Here is a 20,870-nt window from a genome sequence, read left to right on the forward strand (position 1 = left end):
GGAGTCTCTTTGCTTTGAGTGCAGAGAGAGGCCATCAGCAGGAGCGCTTTTCGGAGCTAAGGGAGCCGGGAATCGTGAGGAACCACCCAGGTGAGCAAGGGAAAGACCCTGGTGTCCCCTTTTATCTCAGGACCAAACAGGGACAGGTGAGCCGCTTCCCTTTAGGAGCAGCCACTGCGACCTCACAGCCGCGGGAAGGAGGCTGTATCCTGAGGAACCCCGGTTTACAGACGGGGAGGCCGGGGACCCCGGCAGAGCCAGGGGCGGGCTGCTGGGCTGCGCCAGAGCCGGGCACTCCCGGGCGCGCCCGCCAGGTGGGGTCAGCGCCCAGGGATGGGCGGGCGGGCAGCTGGGGCGCTGCCCCCGTCGGTCCCTCCCAACGCGGCCGCGGGGCCCGCCCGCCGGGGGAGGCGGGTCCTGGCTCCTGGCGCCCCGCGCGGTGCGCGCCCGGCCCGCGGAGCTGCGCGGACGGAGAGCCGGGCGCACGGCCCGGGGCGCGGAGCGGCGGGGCGCGGGGCCATGGCTGCGGCCGCGCTCCTGCGGGGCCTGGCGCTCCTGGCGCCCCTGGCGCTCCTGGCACCGCCGGCCGGCGCGGGCATGGGCGCGTGTTACGACGGCGCGGGGCGCGCGCGGCGCTGCCTCCCCGACTTCGAGAACGCGGCGTTCGGGCGCCTGGCCGAGGCCTCGCACACCTGCGGCCGCCCCCCCGAGGACTTCTGCCCGCACGTGCGCGGGGCGGGCGCGGCCGGGGCGCAGTGCCAGCGCTGCGACGCGGCGGACCCGCGGCGCCACCACAACGCCTCCTACCTCACCGACTTCCACAGCCAGGACGACAGCACCTGGTGGCAGAGCCCGTCCATGGCCTTCGGGGTGCAGCACCCCACCTCGGTCAACATCACTCTCCGCCTGGGTAAGGGGGCGCTCCAGGCGCCAGGGGCAAGAGGCACCAGCGGCAGCAGCTGCTGGGTGTCATGGGGTTGGCTATAAAACCCAGACAGGGGGGCTCGGGAACGGGACCTGTGCCCCCAGGAACTGGAAGGAGAGGCGGATGGGTGTTCCCTGGGGTGGAGGGGCGGGGAGTCTCCCGGGAGCCCCATACAGAGCGGTGGATCTGGGTGCAAAGACCATGCCCTGCAGTGGTGGTTGTGGGGAAGGAGGGAGGTGACCTCCCAGGGGGTGAGCTAGTCTGCCTTCTAAGGCCGGAGCCTAACCTTGGGTCGTCTGGTCCGCTTCGGGGCCTCGGTGAACCCCTGAGGCTGTGGGCAGTCCCGGGGTGCTTTCTTGGGTAGGAGCCAAGGCATTCATCCCCCGGGAGGTTTAGCCCTCTGAGCAGGAGCCGTGCTCCTGCTGCTGCTGGGTAGCCGGACCGGATGGCATCGCTTCTCTGCTCCGCTTGTGCCCTCCCTTCACCCAGGCCCATGCCAGGGGGCAGGGGCCCTATATCGCTGGGCTCAGAATGCAGAGTCTGGATCCAGCCCTGTGCTCCCGGGCCCTCCCCCACTGCCGGCCTGGGAGTGCCCCTTCCCCCCTCCAAGTCCAGCCCAATCCGGGTTGTTCCTGGAGCTCCTAGGCGTGCCCGGCCCTGAGCTGAGCATCCGGCCTGTTGCAGCCTCCGCAGCCTTTTCAGGGAGCGGGTGTTTCCCCTGCTCCACACTTCCTTATCTGTGGGTGCAAAATCTCCCTAAGCTTTGAAAACGCAAAGTATTTTTATAATTTATTGTGGCTGCTAAATGTGACCTGAGGCTATTTATAGACCTTGTGTAGTCCACTTAGTGAATATTCATACATTTGGCTGCTGACATCTCATTTGAGTGGAGCCTGTGGCCCCAGACCCAGCTGGGTGTGACGCAGTCCATGGTGTGAGCACTGGGCCATCCCTCTAAACTCCAAAAAGTTTGGAATTGGAAAACATACCTGGAGCCAACAGTTTGGAGAAGGGATTGTGAGACTGCATCTCCATTTTTCAGATGAGAACAGTGAGGCTCAGAGAGGTTAAGTGTTTTGCCCAACGACACACAGCTGCTAAGTGGCAGTCTGGAAATGAACATCTGTGCGCAATGTATCCAAGGTCAGAGCAGAGAGCCCTTGACATGAGTTCTGTCAGTGGATCAGGCTCTTCCTAGCTCCAGGGGACAGTGCCTCAGGGCAATCACATTCGAGTGAGGTGGGGGCACTGGGCTCCCTCAGCAGAGCATGCCGGAGCTGACTGCTGCCCCGAGAAACTCAATCAGTTCCCTGGGCCCTGTCACCTTCCCTTGGCCTGTGAGGACTTCTAGGTGGGGCGTGGTCTCTACCCAGACGGGGCGACAGGAAACCAATGGAGGAGGAAGGCTGGGGGAGCTGGCTGGACGGGGCTGGCAGGCCCCCAAGGCCACAGGGGAAGGAATCTGGGACAGGGTGGGGGTGGTGGAGGAGACACGCTGTTCCATGACAGAGGGTGCGGGTTTGGCTGACGTGTTACATGTGTCGGTGGAATCCAGGGGCAGCCCGGGACCGACCAGGTGGGAGGGTGGGGGGAGGGGTCTGGGTTCTGTGCCCAGCCCTGTGCTTCCCCAGCGGTGTGGCTCCGTGGACTCTGCCCGGGACCCTGAGCAGCAGGGTGGGTTCCATCCCTTCTTAACCAGGGAAGCTGAGGCCGAGACCCCGCACTGAGCCAAGACCTTGCGCTGACTCACATTCACATGCGCACACTCGCGCGCACACACGCGTGTACTCTGGGGCACCTCACCGCACCCGCGTTCTCCCGCCGTGTGTGCAGCATCGGCATGCGGGAGGGCGCCACAGGGTCCCTACGCTGTGACTGAACCAGTGAGTGAATGAGTGAGCGACAATGTCGCCTCCTCCGTCTGTGCTTCTGGGCCCAGCTCAGGGCCCTGGAGACAGAATAGGATAAAATCACAAGGCGAGAGGCTTTGGACTCAGGCCCGGCGCAGCCTCCGACGGCCGACGCCAGCCCCTCTCGCGCCTCAGTTTCTCTCTGTAAAATGGGGGTGAGAGTTGCCACCTCCCAGCTGTAACGCAGGTCGGCCGCGTGCTGAGCTGTGACAGTCCTTGTGCGTGATCGACGTCACTGCTGAGAGCAGCTCGGGCCTGAGGTTCCCCTGGGGGGTGGCCTCTCTGAAGGGATGGAGAAATACTCGAAAAGTCGGCCCATTTTTGGTTCCGTTGTGCTTCGGGTTGCTCCATGCTGAGACATGGATTTCACAATATCTGGGGAGGGGGGGAGAGAAGAGGCCTGGGGTTGTCACCATATTTCCAGCGGAAGCCCTGCTGTCGGGGGAGGTGGGCCTGGTCCTCAGGCCACCTCTGCTGGCCCGGCTCCCTCTCCTTGACCCCTCTGCTCTTGGGAGGGGAGGGTGGGTGGCTGCTGGCCCCAGGCTCTCCTTGGGGGAGTGGGGTAAGGGGCAGGGAGGGAGCAGCTGCTGGTCAGCCCCCTGGTGGAGGTCGCTGCTTTCCCAGCCCCCTTCGAGCTCAGACATCTGTTCCAGATCCCGGCTTGCTGAGTGGAGCCTTCGAGTTTGGGATGAAAGGCAGCAGCGGGGTCTGGCGGCTCCTAGCCCTTTGCTGACGCCCGGGAAGAGGCGGGCTGGGACCTGGTGGCGGGTTGGGGAGTGTGGGGGAGCAGGTGAATGGTCATCGGGGGTAACAGGCATGAATCAGGGGCTCTCACCACGTGCTAACAACCCTGCTGAGCTGGCACCCCCAACCCAGCACAATTGGTTGTTTTATAGAGAGGGACACTGAGGCTCTGCGGATGAAATCAGTTGCCCGGGGTCACCGGCCATACGTGGCAGACCCCGGGACCCCCCCCCCAAAATGCCCTGCGCCTGGGAGTAATCTGAGTCCCGGGCAGTTACAGGTGAGGGGGGTCTGAGTTTTGCGTTTGTCCAGGGTGGGGTGTCTCTTTTCCACTTTCATGGATTCCTGAGAACCCTCTGGAGTTACGGGGAGCCCCCCGAGTCTCTGTGCTCTGAGCAGATGAGCCCTGAGCCCCTGAGAGACGGGGGAGTTGCCGCCCACCCTCCCGCCCAGTCCCCGCTGCTGTGCAGGCTGGGTGTCCCCGCATTCATTCAGTGTCTCGGGGCTGCGGTGCCTGGCCCTCCAGAAGACGGGCTGGGCTCAGGAGCAACGTGACAGGGTTACGCTCTGGGAACACGCAGGGAAAAGGGGCCTTGCAGAGATCTGAAGGATGCAGGAGGGGACATAAGAATGAAGGAATTTCAGGGCAGAGGGGTAGCACGGGGAAGCCGGGAGGCCTCTTGCTGTACCCTCAGACCCGCACAGCCCCAGGTGATGGAGAGGAGGGGACACGGAGACAGTGGGACCCGGCTGGGGGCGCGGGGGCTGGACAGCAGGAGGCTCCTGAGGAGCCCGAGGCCAGCTGGGTCCCCTGAGCTTTGGCTTCTCCGCATCTTCCTGTCCAGTGGGTGGCCCTGTTTGTGTTGGCGGGGCCAGCGCTGGGGGCCAAGTCCTCCTTCCTGCTCCCTGGGGGTTCTGGCTGGGATGCTGGGCCCCAGGCAGGCCCGGGGTCAAGGCAGCCGTCCCTGGGCCCAGCCAGCGTGGCCACCTCGCCCCTCCTGGGCGTCCCAGGGCCCGCGGGAGTTGCAGGAGGAGGAAGCCCTGAGCCCTTAAGGACATGGGTGGCCTCCGCTCTGCCCCCCCCACCCCGGGTGCAGCTCCCGCCCTTCGCAGGGCCCTGAACGGCCTCTGGTCCTGCTCTTTTCCTAGGTGGTTGCATTTGTCCTGTGTCGTTTCTCCTCCTGCCTTCTTCCGGATAACCCACGTCTCAGTCATAAACGAAACTGAGCGCCTACTGTGTGCCTGTCCCTGCCCCAAGCCCTGCGACACGGCTGTGGACTGCGCTGTCTGCCCCATGCAGCTTGGAGGTGACGTCCTCCAGGACGCCCCCCGGCCCCCAGGATGGGCACAGGGCCAACCTGTGTGTCCTCGCAGCCGCTCGCCTTCCCCGACACAGTCTGGACTGTGCTGCATGGTGGTTTGGGGGGGGGGTGTAGATGACACCCCAAGCTGTGGAGGGCAGGCCTGTTTCCACAGCTGGACCCCGTGCCCACGGGCCCTGCGCAGCGCTGCCCCGGAAACTGGCCAGTGGGAGGGACAGCAGCTAACGTTCAGTCCCACGCACTCTGCGTGCCTGGGACTGGTCTGAGTGCGTCGCAGGCATTTACTTATTAAACCCTGTTATTGCTACGCACTTGTGCAAATGGGGAAGCTGAGTCACTGCCTTCAAGCCATTTGCCCAGTTAATCAGGGGGAGGTGAGGTACTTTGGCCAAGGCCGCAGAACTGCTCAGTGGTGGAGCTGGGTTGGGAACCCCAGCACCTCGCCGCTACACCCTGTGTTCCTGGGAACAAGGGAGGGAGTGAACAGATGCATGAACGAATGACCCCCTGGCCTTCCAGACACATCCCAACTCTTAGGCTGTGGCATTGTCAAGGGCCGCAGCTTCCTCCTGGCCCTGCCCGGCTCTGCTCACCCAGGCTCCAGCCACTTCACCCACCTCCCCTCCCCTGCTCTCCCATCTCCACGCCAGCCTGCCCCAGCTGCCCCTCCCCATCCCACGGCCTGACTCTGCCTATTGGGATTGTTTGGGAGTCCGCCTGCACCTCTCGCCCGGTCTCCCACCTGAGCCCTTGACCAGGTAACTCGAGCATCCTTGGATGTCACACGGAGCCTCAAACTTAGGGTCCAGAAGGAAAGGCACCCTGTTCATGGCAGTGTTGTTCACGGTAGCCAAAGAGTGGAAGCAACCCGGTGTCTACCGGAGAATGAATGAGCTAAATGTGGTCTGTCATACAGTGGATATTATTCAGCCAGGACAGAAGGAGATTCTGGCACCTGCTACATCACGGGTGAACCTCAAGGACATGATGCTCAGTGAAATAAGCCAGACAGGAGGACAAATACTGTGTGATTCCACTTACATTGCCCCTAGAGGAGTCCAAGTCATAGACACAGAAAGTAGAGGGGTGGGTGCTGGGCGGGGGGTGTGGGAGTTGTTGTTGAATTGGCAGTTTCATTTGGGGGAGATGGACAGAGCTCTGGAGATGATGGCGGTGATGGCTGCAGGACAGCGTGAATGTACTTACTGCCAGGGAGCTGGACACTTAAAGTGGTTAAAATCATAAATTGTACGCTGTGCTTTTAAAATGAAAAAGCACGGGCTTCGTCCCCTCCCCTCGTCTCCCAGGTACTGAAGTAAGAGCTCAGGCGTCGGCTGCGATTCTCTCTCGGCCCATTGGCTTCATCGTTGGCCAGATCGCCAGCTCATTCTCTGGAATGTTCTTTGTGTTTACACGCCTCTTTGCCCCCACTCGGCCCCTCCTCGGTTCCCTCAGGTCCCCTTTATTGGAATGGTCTTGAATGTCCTGCCGCCTCTCTTTGTGAACTTGCAGTCTGTAAATTGCAGTCATGTCTCAGTTCAGAGTGGACCTCAGAATCCTTCTTAACACAAAGCTCTAGGCAATAATCAATCAGATAAACAATCTTTTTCTTTTTTAAAAAAATATATCTTTATTGATTTCAGAGAGGGGAAAGGAGAGGGAGAGAGAGAGATAGAAACATCAATGATGAGAGAGTCATTGATCGGCTGCCTCCTGCACGCCCCCGACTGGGGATCGAGCCCACATCCCGGGCATGTGCCCTGACCGGGAATCGAACCCCGATCGCCTGGATCCTAGGTCAATGCTCAACCGCTGACCCACGCCCGGCTGGGCCAGATTAACAATCTTGACCCATATTTGGGGTTTAGACTTTTGGCCCAAAGATGAGAAAACCGCGATGGGCCCAGGCCTACTTCAGCCAGGCTCTCATGGTGTCTGGCACTGTGGTCATGGGGATCCCCCAGCACCTAAATTGCCAAGAGCTAGGGTGAGAGAGGAAGGGGGGAACCGTGGGAGGCAGATGATGGAGCTGAGGGCCCGGCAACGATGCCCTTGTAGGGCGGGAGCAGCGCTCTCCACCTGGTTCCAATGCCCGCATGCCAGACAGCCTCGCCCACGCTCCCAGCTCAGCTTCCCACCCTGCCCCCTACAGCCCCACCCCCAGGCCACTGCTCCCCAGATGGCTCCAATTAAAGGGCTTTTGTTTTCTTTCCATTTTCCCAAAATAAGCCTCCCTGTTCCAAACTCATTCTGCCTGGTCAGTGCCGGATGTGGGCCGGCCTGGCTTTGTGACTGCCCCGGTGTCACTCCTGTTGGGCTCTCTGTCCCAGCGGCCTGGAGCGGACATGGCTTGGTGCTCAGGGTGCTGGTCAGGGGCAGTCTTCACAGGCACCAGCACCCTCTTCCCAGGCAGAGCACCTGCAGAGCCCCAGGCAGAAGGGAGCTGGTTCAGAGCAGAGACTTGGGGGCCTGACAGGCCTGCAGTTGAGTAGACTCAGCTGTTTTCTCCGTGACGTTGGGCGAGTCCCTCACTAGTAAAACATGCACAATAAGAAGACTGTTTGGGGCTGTCTGAAGATAAAGTGTGCGTAAAGCACTTAGCACGGTGCCTGCCACATAGTAGGTGCTCGCTAACTGCTGGCTGTTGGGGGTCGGGGCCTGCAGACACACTCGTGACAGTGTCAGCCGTGCTGTTGGGCCTGCCTGTTTCAACGTGCTCTCTGGACCATAAACTCCTTGAAAGTACAAATCGCCCGGCCAGGCGCAGCTCAGCAGTTGAGCGTCAACCTAGGATCCAGGCAATCGGGGTTCAGTTCCCTGTCAGGGCACATGCCCAGTTGCGGGCTTGATCGATGACTCTCTCATCATTGATGTTTCTCTCTCTCTCTCTCCCTCTCCTTTCCTCTCTCTGAAATCAATAAAGATATATTTTTTAAAAAAAGAAAGTACAAATCATGCTTCGTCTATCTTCACGCATTCGGAAAAGATTTAGTGAGTACTTACTGTGCTCCAGGTGCTGTGCTCAGCGCAAAGGATTTACAGCCCTTGTCCCAAGGGGGTCACAGACTAGTGGGAGAAATGGGCAAGTTTTACGTAAGAAAGTGAGGAAGCCCAGGTTGGCTGGGGGAGCCCCGTGAGGCACCCAAACCCACTGCTTCAAGGGTGAGTAGCCAGCAGCCAGGGAAAGGAAGCGGGAGAAGGGCATTCGACACCGGGCTGAGGCCAGGGCGTGTGGTCAGTCCTCGAAACCAGTGGGAGGAGCAGCGATGTATGGGAGCCAGCCAGGTGAGGAGTGGAGGGAACAGCATTCTGGGCAGAGGGAACAGCACACTGGGCAGCTGGGAGGCGTGCTAGATCCACGTGCTACCAAGTGTAGCCCCAGCGCACAGCTTTCCTGCTGGGAGCACACCTGTCCCGGCATCACCCTGAAGCCTCGTCGGCCCCTGGGGCTTGCCCGGATCTGAATTGCAACTGCAGATTTAATTCTTGTTGCTGTTTAGATCTTGGTGAAGGGCGGGTGTCTTTCCCCCGCCTCCAGGTTGCCTTTGGCAGAACCCTTTTCATCACAAAGCGAGGATTAAGTTGCTTTCTTGGCTCCTCTAATTAACTCTTGTAACAAAAAGTTCCTGCCGGTTCTCTGTGATGTTCCTGCACCTTCTCTCACCTCCTGGCTCGGCGAGGGGGGAAAGCAGCCCCCGAGGTTGCTGGTTTGCGTGAAATCCCAGCCAGTCTTTTTCCCATCACCATCCCGCTTCTAGCTGCCGGCTGCCTTTTAAGTGGCTCCAGGCTCCCTTCCCGTGCGAGTGCGTGTGCGTGTGTGTGCGAGGTGTCCGGCTGTTAGATGTCACGGAGGAGTCTGGGGACCCGCCTGGGCAGCGAGCGTCCTTTCGTGAGCGAGCGGGCGTCTGGGCTGCGTCCCCGCCTGGGCCGCCCGCGCGGAACTGAAGCAGCCCCCAGGCTGCCCTGACGCCGGCTTTGTGAGCCACACATGCGGTGCTTTGAGGGACGTGGGGTGACAGTGCCAAGCTGGGCTGCAGTGGAACTTTGCAAATCATCTTAGAACGTGGCAAGCCGGTTGCTTAAAAAAAAATTTTTTTTTAATGTGTTTTCTCCAGTTTTAAATTAAAACAAGCTTCATGAGAGAAAATTGGGAAAATGCAGGACTGTTAAAAAGGGAAGTCGCTCTGCCCCGAGGACAATGGCATTTTTATTTATTATTTATTACTTTTATTTATTATTTTTAATGTATCTTTATTGTTGAAAGTATTACAGATGTCCCCCTTTTCCCCCCATTGACCCCTTTGTGCCTATTCTTTAGGGATTTTTGAATATAGTTTGATGATTCTGAAGGGTGATTCTTGCGTGTGTGTTTTTCATTCAACATTTTGACTTAAGCTTCCCCCATATTACAGACTAGTTGTCAGCTGTTCCAGTGGCTTCAATCATCTCTGAATTTATACCCTACAATTTACTGAACGCTTATGGTTCCAATTTTTTGTTGTTGTTGTTAATCGTCACCTGAGGATATTTTTTCCACTGAGTTTTAGAGAGAGTGGAAGGGAGAGAGGGAGAGAGAGGGACAGAAACATTGATGTGAGAGCCCCATCGATTGGTTGCCTCCCGAACGCGCCCGGCTGGGCCGGGGATGGGACCTGCAGCCCCGGGACGTGCCCTTGGCCGGGAATCGCCCCCGAACCCGCTCAGTGCGCGAGCCGACGCTCTAACCACTGGGCCACCGCCCAGGGCAGCCCCTCACTTTTGATGGTTTGACTTAACAATCTGTGGACTTTACGACGGTCGAAAGCGATACGCATTTAGTAGAATCCCTGCCTTGAGTTTTGCATTCTGCTCTTTTCCCGGGGCCAGTGATGTGCCGCAGGATGCTGGTCAGGGCAGAGCGGAGACAGCCGGTCCTCTGCCCTGTGCTGCGTGGCCAGCGTCGGGGATGTTGTGTCTTGTGGTTTTGCGTCCCGTCACGCTCACCAAACACCCAGCTTCTCAAGAAGACTTCTCTTGAGAAATTTGGATCAGAAAAGAAGTTAGGCGGATGTGGGAGGAATGGGGAGGGGGGGTCCTAGGAGGATTGTGTTAGGATTGAGGGGCTTGGAACAGGACTGTCTCCAGGCACCAGGGGTCTGAAGTCCCTGGGAGGGAGGCCAAGGTCACAGGTTGAAGGGCCTGCTTTGTTGGGGTGTAGTAAAAGAAAGAACTTTCTAAGTGCAGAGCAGGCTTCTTCAGGATGTGGCCACATCTCGTTGCTGGAGATACTCGAGCAAAGAGAGAGGGCTGCCTGTTGGGGTGCTGCAAGGCAGGTTCCCGTGCAGGGAGGCAAGTTGGCCTAGATCAGGGACCTCAAGTACCCGGGAAGCGTGTCAGTGTTGTCTTCTGTGTTGCCCCTGACAGGCATCACTAATTGATGGTGGCACCCCCAGCACAGTGCTCAGAGCAGCCTCCAACGATCCAAGATAGTTTATGGGGCACAGCCGGTCTGGTCTCCCCGGACCAGGATTCCAACTCTCCCTTCCCTTCTGTAAAATGGGCCCGCGTCTTCCTGCTGCAGGGAAAGCTTACGAGATCACCTACGTGCGGCTCAAGTTCCACACCAGCCGCCCCGAGAGCTTCGCCATCTACAAGCGCAGCCGAGCGGGTGGCCCCTGGGAGCCCTACCAGTACTACAGCGCCTCCTGCTGGAAGACCTATGGCAGGCCCGAGGGCCACTACCTGAGGCCAGGCCAGGACGAGCGCGTGGCCTTCTGCACCTCCGAGTTTAGCGACATCTCCCCGCTGAGCGGGGGCAACGTGGCCTTCTCCACCCTGGAGGGCCGGCCCAGCGCCTACAACTTCGAGGAGAGCCCGGTGCTGCAGGTCAGAGAGGAGCGGGACTGGGCGGGCAGGGGCTGGCTGCAGGTGGGACACGGGGTCCAGGGACCACAGGAAAGTCTAAAGCGTGGGGCACAGTCCCGTTGTCCTCTCCCAGGGAGTGCTGAGGACAGGGCTCATTTCTCCCAGCAACGAGGTGGGACGACACGCACTGGCTCTTGCCAACCAGGGAAGCTCACCTGCACCACAGCGTCCGGGGTCTTTGTTGGAGGTCCTCTGGGTAGACACGGTGACTGCCTGCATGGCTGACCTTCGTCTCCTGCCCTCCCGGAGGTCAAGCTGATCCCACGTGGCCCAAGGTCCCACATAAATCACATGTCAGCATTGACTTCCTGGGGTGGCCCAAGACCCCAGGTGAACAAAGACCCTTATCAAGCAGGACATTGTCATGGCTTAGAGGTGACCTCAGGACCAGGGGTGAAGGCCAGACCTCTCTCTGGACAAGGCTGATCCCCCATGGACAGAACCACAGCTCTAGACGCCCAGGCCCTGCTCATCCCATTAAAAATGTTCCCCTGAGACCATCGTGATTCTGTTTAAAATGACAGTGTCTCCTCTACGGGGCTCCAGGCTCCGCAGATTAGAAAAGGTCAGCCAAGCTCGTTTGAAGACGAGCAGAGTTTGGGCCCTGCTCCGCCTGCGTCTGTGCCGACGTCGCCCCGGGCAGAGGCTTAAGCTGGGAACCTTGGCAGCTGGGTTCCCTGATTTGTTGTCTTGTTTGTATGTCCTGGACACTGTCCCTAACAAACAACCTCAGAAATGTCCTCCACACCCCCTGCTGCTTCCAGACAGAAGCCAAGGTCAGGGAAGGGCAAAGAAAAGCAAGGCCACCAGCCCTTCTCTCCTGTCCCCTTGGGGTACACCCGCTGGCACTTTCTCTGAGGACAAGGAGCATTTGGGGGTAGGAGATAACAAAAGATGTGTCTGTGCGGCTGCCGGGTCTTGGGTCTCTCTGTCCCCTTTGAGGGGCCAAGGACATTGGGGAAAAGGCCGACCCAGCCAGGGCAGAATGGGCCGCAGAGCTGAGTGGCACGGAGGGGCTCCATCCTGGGGGGCTGGCTGGAGCGGGGGGCTGCTGAGTCCCAGCTCCGCCTCCTGCTGCTCCTCCGCGCAGCATTCTGGACCCGGGCTCTGTCCGGAGTCAGCTGACTCCCCACTCCAACCCAGTCCCCACACGTAGTTTTAGCTGAGGCGATTAGAAGTTGCAAGGGCCTGTGGCCTGTGTGCATCGGGGCTCCAGTTTGCCCTAAAGTGACCTCTAAGGCCTCAGGGAGGGCCCCACCCAATTTGGGCTTAGGCAGCGATTCCTCCTGCTCTCTCCCAGCTCCTGTCCCAGTGTCTCAGGGAGACTTGGACACTGTCCCCATCCCCGTCATCTTTGCAGACCGACGGGACAGGTCATAGGTCGCAAAGCAGATGCAGGAACCCAGACGAGGGTCACGCGGGCTGGAGACTGTGGGCCAGTCGTTGCCCTCTGGGCCCCCTGGTATTTTTTCTTTTAATCCTTCCCTGAGGATTTTTTAAAATTGCTTTCCAGAGAGAGTAGAGGGGTGGGGAGGGGAGAGAGAGAGAGAGAGAAACATCAGTGTGAGAGAGACAGATCAATTGGTTGCCTCCCATACGTGCCCTCACTGAGGCCAGGGATTGAGCCTGCAACCGAGGTGCGTGCCCTTAGCTGGAATCGAACCCTGGACCCCTCAGTCCCCCGGCCAGTGCTCTAACCACTGAGCCACTAACTACTAACCACTAACCACTAGGGCTGGGCCGTCTGGTATGAGGAGGGTGTTGGGGTGGATGCAGGAAGGCAGGCCTCCCGGTTAAAGCTGGGGCTGGAACCCCAGCTCTGCTGTGCAAGCTGGAGCAGGACACTTACCCTCCCTGAGCCCGTCTCCTCTTCTGTAGAACGGGGGTAATAATGTTACAGGAACGGGACTGGGCCCAGAGCGGGGCTGCCTCGGCCGGCTGGTGCTATGTGTGGGTTCTTGACTTTGTGCAGGAGAGATTTCACGACAGGAGTCCAGGTGACTTTGAGAGGGTGTTTATTAAAGCTGGGGACAGTGCAACAGGAAGGGCCTAGGATAGAAGGAGCATCTGGAGAGAGCTGGGAGGGGGGCTCGGCTTTGGCTCCCTGGAAACCTTACAGGCAAGAAGCGAGCCAAGGCCGGGAACTGACATTTGAGAAGTGATTCGGGGGTGATGGGGACCTACAAACTCAGCCGAGGCTCCCGTTGAGGTTTTCTGGACCCCCCCTCCCCGGCTGGAGTGTCCTCGGGCAGGTCCTGGGTGTCAGGCAGGAGGCTTGCAGGCGCTGAGCTCCGGGAGCAGCAGAGGCCTGCTGGCCTGAGTCATGCTGGGGACAAGGTAGGCCTTGTCAGGCATTCGTTTTCTGCCCTGATGGGCCCGATTGCGAAACCAGGGGCTCCTGGGCTGAATTAAAATGCTAATTAAGATTCGGCCAGAACCACCTGATTGTAACAAACAGCAGGCAGAGGAAAATGTCAGCCTGCACCTGGGTCTCTCCCGCCAGCTCTTCCAGGGGGAGCTGCTCTCTCGGTGATCAGCAAGTGTTTACTGAGAACCTGCTGGGCGTGGGCAGAGCTGGGGCTGGGGAGGCGGCGAGTAAAGGGGCCGCAAGTCCCTGCTCTGTGGGGTGTATGTTTTGGTGGGACAGACATACCTGGGGCAGGTGACTTGTCTGGGATCCTGATTGAGAGCCCGTGAGACGCCTACGCCAGGCTTAGCTGAGCAGGGGGAAGGGCGCCGGGACATGTTCTCCCCCAGCTGACCTGTAGAATGGGGGTGCAGGAGCCACTGGGAGAAGTCAGGTGACCTGCACAACAGGACCACCACGTACCCAGCCTGTGCCAGACCCCCACGCCCCGCTGCTGACCTCAGCCATCCTCCAGACACCCTCGTGGGCTCGGCGCTGTTCCATGTCCCATTTCAAAGATGGAAACACAAGTGCTCCAGGACCTCCAGCAGCTTCCCCGAAGTGGCACAGCCAGGAAGTGGCCTGGCCCCCAGGCTGGTGTGTCCCCAACACCCAGATTCCTGACTTTTGCACTGTTCTTGGGATTTGCCCCAGCTTGGTCTGAGGGGCCTCCCAGCCGAGTGGGATAAGAGCAAACGCTCAGAACCTGCTGATGGCGGCCCTTCCCCTTCCCTGTGCCCCCCTGCCCCAGGAGTGGGTCACCAGCACCGAGCTCCTCATCTCCCTAGACCGGCTCAACACGTTTGGGGACGACATCTTCAAGGACCCCAAGGTGCTGCAGTCCTACTACTATGCCGTGTCTGACTTCTCCGTGGGCGGCAGGTAGGTGGGAGGCAGGGCGGAGGGACCAGGACCCCAGGACCATGGTCCTGGGGCAGAAGGTGGCTGCCATGTGGGTGTCACCTCGTGTGGGTAGAGGGTGAAGAAGCCACTTCTGGTGCCCCGGGGAGAGAGGGAGCAGGGCCCTCCCATCGCACAGGCGGTTCTGTTCCTGCCACGAAGGGGCATTTGCTCAGCGTAGAGCTACGCCCCACTGCTCCCCTCCCTGCCACCCCCACACTTGACTCAGGTCAAACCACCAGGAGGAGGTGTCCTCCAAGGATGGCGGATGGGAGGGAGCTCCAGCGCCTGCTGTCAGGGGGCTTTGGCCCAGAGAACATCTGGGTCCCAGCTGCCAGAGCAGGACCACCCCCAGGCGGCAGCTGGCTGGTGGCAGGTGGTCCAGCCACCTATGTCCCACCCACAATGACCTACACGAATTTCACTCCTTCCCTTGGGGTCACAGGGCTTCATGGGGAAGGGAGGTGTTTCCCGCCACCCCTTGGGAATACGAGTGGTCCACTGTCCCAAGGCTGCCTGGTGCCCACTTTGCCCCTGCCAGAAATGCGGGGGCGTTACCTGCCTTCCCTGGGCTCCCAGGGAGGCGTGGCAAGGAAGCCATGCCCTGGTCCCCTTCCCAAGCCCCGTGTCCCCAGAGTGGTCAGGATTCTTCAGTGCCCACGTGCGGCAAAGCGTGAGACACGGCTTATGGGGAGCCACAAAGTGGCCCTAGAGAACTGGCCAGGAACTCGGGGTCTGTGCGGAGTAGAACAGGGTTCAGATTCTAGCTCTGCCACTTAGCGCCTTTCGCGTCATGGCCTGAGCCTCTGTTTGCCCATCTGTGAAATGGGGATAGTTACAGTCCTTCTCACTACAGCAGTGGGGCTCCAGCGAGACGTGGCAACCCTGTTGATCTGGGTCGGGGGGGCACAGAGGAAGGCTGGGAGTTAGACACCATGGTCGTCCTCTAAGTAGCTCAGTTTGGCCACTCAGGATGGGGGTGATGGCCCCCCCAGGGTCAGGCCCACTGGATCACGGCCCCCAGAGCACCTCTTTGTCGCTGCCCAGTTCCAGCCGTCTCCTGGCCTGTGGGAGGGTGGGTGAGGTGGGACTCGGGCCAGGGCTGCCCGCCAAGGCCCAGACTCACTGGGGACTTGAGATGCGTTGTGAGCCGACCTCCGTAAGGAGCAGGGCGTGAGGCGCCTCCCACCGCTGCCCTGCCAGCTGGCCCACCCTCAACCCGGGAGACAGGACTTCCTGCGCCCCTCTGGGCCCCTGCGGGCTCCTTCTGGGCAGAAGCCTGCAGAGGCCGCCTTGTGAACTCTGCCATTACTAACTGCTGGCCTGGGGCACCTCTCTGTGCCTCAGTTCCTCCATCTGTGAAATGGGCAAGAGCTTGTGATGTGCAGTGGGATTATTGTCAACAGAGCTCAGAACCGGCTCTGTTACTGGTGTCCTGGGCATATAGTAGGTGCTTAATAAAGCTCCATAATTGAGCCATGGCACTGGGCTCACGGGAATGCGGGGCTTCCTGGTGACTAACTCTCCCTCTGCCGCACCTCTCGATTCTGGACCCCTGTCCTCCGTGTTCTTTCCCAGGTGCAAGTGTAACGGGCACGCCAGCGAGTGTGGCCCGGACGTGGCCGGCCAACTGGTCTGCCGGTGCCAGCACAACACCACGGGTGCCGACTGCGAGCGCTGCCTGCCCTTCTTCCAGGACCGCCCGTGGGCGCGGGGCACGGCCGAGGCCGCCAACGAGTGTCTGCGTGAGTGTCCCGGACTCTGGGGGCCAGGGGTGCAGCCGGGAAGCACCCCCACCCCGAGACCCGGTCATGGGGGCTGCTTCTGGGTGGGCCTGGTGGCAGCTGGGACTCTGAGCCCCACTCAGCTGCAGGGGGGGAGACGCCGAAGGGGGGCAGGAGGCGGGCGTTGCATTGTCAGCCCTTCCCCCGCAAGCAGCTCCCCCAGACCAAGTCCCCCACAGTGGAGGTGTTTGTTGTGGGAGGGCTGGGAGCGTCCCCCAAATCGCTCCTTTGTTTCAGCTGCCCCAACCGCAGCTGCTAATGAAAGCCAGGCCACCCTGGGTCCTAGGGGGTGTGGGCCTGCCCACCCAGCCTGTCCCACAGACCCCAGCAGCCCTTTCATGTCCCAGCCCCCTGTGATGTGGCTTTGACCACATGCTGGAGAGGACTGGCTGTCATACCTTCTCCAGGGACGTGGGGCTGTGCACGGGGAGGGCGGGAGGGCCCACTGCCTGCCTTCCAGGCTGGTGTCCCCAGCCTGCCCCAACTTCCCATCCCCAAGCCCTGCCCTGTCTCCCCAGACAGTCATCTGACATGCTTCAGGCTCCTGGTGTGTAGCTGGTGCCGCCGCTGGCAGGACCGTCTTCATGTGCAGACTTGGCCCCTGGGCCTTCTGTTCTCTTGGGCTTGGGCCACTGGCAGCTAGATCTGGGGCAGGGAGGGGACAGCCTGTTCCGTGGGACAGGGTGCTGTCTGCAGGGGCTGCCAAGGGCTGCTGTGACCCTAATGGGTTCCTGCTGCCCTCGTTGGCCTGCCTCCACCAGGGAGTCCTCCAGGCCAAGGAAGCTATGCTGGCTGGTTCACCCGTTCCGAGCCGGGGACCATCTCCATGGTGGGGACAGGGAAGGCCAAACTGCTTCTCTTGCCACATCCTCAGCGCTGTGGTCACATCATTGTCCTCCCAGTCACCAGCCTGGAAGTGGAGACTTCATGCCTGACCCCTCACCACCCCCAGTCCCAGCAGCCCCTGAGCCCTGGATTCAGCCTGGTCCACGTCCCTCCAGCCCATCTGTGTCCTTCTACGCAGCCAGTGCCCCGTCACTCCTCCCAGACACCAAGCTCCCTCTTCCCTGCTGGCCCAGCCCCCCGCCCTCCTCCACCTGCAGCCTTGGGGGTTTCTAAACTGCAGATGTGATTGCGTTCACCCTGCTCAACCCCCCCACAGCCCCCTTGCTCCAAGGTGAAGGCCACTGCCCGGCCTCCTCCGTCAGGCTCTGCCAACCTCGTGACCTCATAGCTGCCCCCATACCCCTCCCTGTCCTGTCACACTGCACAGTGTCCCCACCCTCTTCCCTGCCCATCACATGACATGCTCACCCCGTGCACACACGGGGCAGATCTTGTCTCTCTGGCTGTCTGCAGTTTATCTTCTGCCCTCACCTCCTGCCTGGGACTCTCCCCTCCCTTCCCTCCCTCCTGTCCCCTCCTTCACCAGCCAGCTCCTTCCTGCTCACCCCTCAGATGCCTCTATAGCTGTGACTTCCCCCAGGAAGCCTTGCCCATCCCCCCAGGACAGCTGTAGGGTCCCTCCTTTCAGCTCCCGGAGCCCTCCACCTGCAGGATTCCCCGGGCTGCTGCGTCTGGCCTCCCTGAACGGGGCAGCATGTGTGCAGGAGCTGGGATTGGACTGTTCACTGGTTCCCCTGCCCCTGCCCACCCCCCAGCTCACCACGGGAGTCAACCCAGAGCCAGTCCTTAGTACATAGATTTTTTTTTAAATGAATTAATGAGCGAGTAAAGGGTGACTTGTATTTTTCCATGTTTCTGAGTTACCCCATGATCACTGGGGACCAGATTCACACCAGTCCACAAGAGATCCTGGAGTGGGCCATACTACCGCTCCAGAAGGCGGCCTGTCTGTGATTCATGACCAGGGCACTGTCTTTCCTAGATTGCCTCAGAGGGTGCTGTGTTTTGGTATATTTACTAATGGTGCCCTCTCTGCTCATGAGAGTGCCCTATTTTAGAATCAATTGATTGGTCTCCATATCCTTGATCAAGCTAGGCCTGAGCTCCATCTTTGACCTTCCCCGAGCTGCCTGCTCATTCAGCACGAGGAGGCCGATTGGCATGGACTCCCCTCCTGTCACATGCCACGGCTACTGACCCCCCACCTGCTGCCCACAGCTTGCAACTGCAGCGGCCACTCTGAGCGGTGCGTGTTCGACCAGGAGCTCTTCCGCAGCACGGGCCACGGCGGGCGCTGCCTCCACTGCCGCGACCACACGGCCGGGCCGCACTGCCAGCACTGCCAGGAGAACTTCTATCGCTGGAACCCCTGGAAGCCCTGCCAGCCCTGCGACTGCCACCCGGCAGGTGAGTGGGCCATGCTACCCCAGCCCCTAGCCTCGCCCCATTCGGCCCCTGCTGCCCTGTGCCCTTCCTCCCCCAGGCTCCCTGCGCCTGCAGTGTGATGACTCGGGCACCTGCAGCTGCAAGGCCACCGTGACGGGCTGGAAGTGTGACCGCTGCCTGCCCGGGTTCCACTCGCTCAGTGAGGGAGGCTGCAGGTGAGGGTGGCAGTGCAGTGGGTGTGGGTGGCCTAGCAGGGGCGCGTGGCGGGGGTTTGGACTGAATGGCCGGCTGGATGGAAGGATGCATGGGTGGGTGAGTGAACAGGTGGGTGGGTGTGCGGATGGACGGATGAGTGGGTGGGTAGGCAGATGGATTGCTATTCGGGTAAGTGGATGTGTCGCTTCCTTCGCAAGGTGGGAACAAAGCCGGGGGTGGGGGGATGCAGGCTCTTGGGTCAGCCTGCCTCCTGGTCCTCTCAGGAATGGGGAAGGCTGGGGAGATTCCTTCCAAGGAGGGTGGGCTATTCTTGTTCCGAAGTTGCTCATTGGACACATTTTCCCTTGTCCTGTCTCTTTGGCAGACCCTGCACCTGCAATCCCGCTGGCAGCCTGGGCACCTGTGACCCCCACAGTGGGCGCTGCCCCTGCAAAGAGAATGTGGAAGGCAGCCTGTGTGACAGGTGGGTGAGCCAGTCTGAAGTGACCTCGGGGCTTGCGGTGGAAGGAGGAGCAGGGGGCATGGTCCTCACAGACTAGGCAACCTCCCCACCTGGCACCCTTCCTGGAGCACCATGGATCTGCCATCTAGGAAGTTAGCTGAAGGTTTTATTACACTGCATGTGCTGTGCCCCATCATCACTGATGATTCATAAGCCTTGAAAGTACATCTTTTTCCAGCTTATAAATCCTAAAGAGAAATCGCTGGAAAGGATAGGAGAGATCATATAATCCAGGGACAGCAAATACATACCACAACCCTCTAATCTCACACCAGGGCAGACATCACTGATGGAGCGCCACCACCACCCCATCTCACACCAGGGCAGACATCACTAATGGAGTGCCGCCACCACCCCATCTCACACCAGGGCAGACATCACTAATGGAGCGCCACCACCACCCCATCTCACACCAGGGCAGACATCACTAATGGAGCGCCACCACCACCCCATCTCACACCAGGGCAGACATCACTAATGGAGTGCCGCCACCACCACCACCCCATCTCACACCAGGGCAGACATCACTAATGGAGTGCCGCCACCACCACCCCATCTCACACCAGGGCAGACATCACTAATGGAGCGCCACCACCACCCCATCTCACACCAGGGCAGACATCACTAATGGAGTGCCGCCACCACCACCCCATCTCACACCAGGGCAGACATCACTAGTGGAGCGCCACCACCACCCCATCTCACACCAGGGCAGACATCACTAATGGAGCGCCACCACCACCCCATCTCACACCAGGGCAGACATCACTAATGGAGCGCCACCACCACCCCATCTCACACCAGGGCAGACATCACTAGTGGAGCGCCACCACCACCCCATCTCACACCAGGGCAGACATCACTAGTGGAGCGCCACCACCACCCCATCTCACACCAGGGCAGACATCACTAATGGAGTGCCGCCACCACCCCATCTCACACCAGGGCAGACATCACTAGTGGAGCGCCACCACCACCCCATCTCACACCAGGGCAGACATCACTAATGGAGCGCCACCACCACCCCATCTCACACCAGGGCAGACATCACTAATGGAGCGCCACCACCACCCCATCTCACACCAGGGCAGACATCACTAGTGGAGCGCCACCCCCCAACCCCCATCTCACACCAGGGCAGACATCACTAATGGAGCGCCACCACCACCCCATCTCACACCAGGGCAGACATCACTAATGGAGCGCCACCACCACCCCATCTCACACCAGGGCAGACATCACTAGTGGAGCGCCACCACCACCCCATCTCACACCAGGGCAGACATCACTAGTGGAGCGCCACCACCACCCCATCTCACACCAGGGCAGACATCACTAATGGAGTGCCGCCACCACCACCCCATCTCACACCAGGGCAGACATCACTAATGGAGCGCCACCACCACCCCATCTCACACCAGGGCAGACATCACTAATGGAGCACCACCACCACCCCATCTCACACCAGGGCAGACATCACTAATGGAGCGCCACCACCACCCCATCTCACACCAGGGCAGACATCACTAATGGAGTGCCGCCACCACCACCCCATCTCACACCAGGGCAGACATCACTAATGGAGCGCCACCACCACCCCATCTCACACCAGGGCAGACATCACTAATGGAGCGCCACCACCACCCCATCTCACACCAGGGCAGACATCACTAATGGAGCGCCACCACCACCCCATCTCACACCAGGGCAGACATCACTAGTGGAGCGCCACCACCACCCCATCTCACACCAGGGCAGACATCACTAATGGAGCGCCACCACCACCCCATCTCACACCAGGGCAGACATCACTAATGGAGCGCCGCCACCACCCCATCTCACACCAGGGCAGACATCACTAGTGGAGCGCCACCACCACCCCATCTCACACCAGGGCAGACATCACTAATGGAGCGCCACCACCACCCCATCTCACACCAGGGCAGACATCACTAATGGAGCGC

The 20,870-nt window shown here is 60.2% G+C and overlaps 1 protein-coding gene across 3 annotated transcripts in view; it reads left to right on the top strand.

The window, feature by feature from the left end:
- Nucleotides 1-519: 519 nt before the first annotated feature.
- The window catches only part of LAMC3 (laminin subunit gamma 3), a gene marked incomplete at its 5' end in the record, with an annotated part of 49,303 nt that continues 28,952 nt past the window's right edge, over nucleotides 520-20,870 (top strand). For all 3 annotated transcript variants that reach the window (XM_081152037.1, XM_081152038.1, XM_081152039.1), the window contains 7 exons: nucleotides 520-910; nucleotides 10,462-10,766; nucleotides 13,964-14,094; nucleotides 15,691-15,857; nucleotides 18,021-18,209; nucleotides 18,286-18,403; nucleotides 18,769-18,867. In XM_081152037.1, the coding sequence (XP_081008163.1) occupies nucleotides 520-910; nucleotides 10,462-10,766; nucleotides 13,964-14,094; nucleotides 15,691-15,857; nucleotides 18,021-18,209; nucleotides 18,286-18,403; nucleotides 18,769-18,867 (1,400 nt within the window). The remainder of the gene's footprint in view (nucleotides 911-10,461; nucleotides 10,767-13,963; nucleotides 14,095-15,690; nucleotides 15,858-18,020; nucleotides 18,210-18,285; nucleotides 18,404-18,768; nucleotides 18,868-20,870) is intronic.

This window comes from Miniopterus schreibersii (assembly GCF_964146895.1).
Source record: "Miniopterus schreibersii genome assembly, chromosome: 11".
Lineage (NCBI taxonomy): Eukaryota > Metazoa > Chordata > Mammalia > Chiroptera > Miniopteridae > Miniopterus > Miniopterus schreibersii.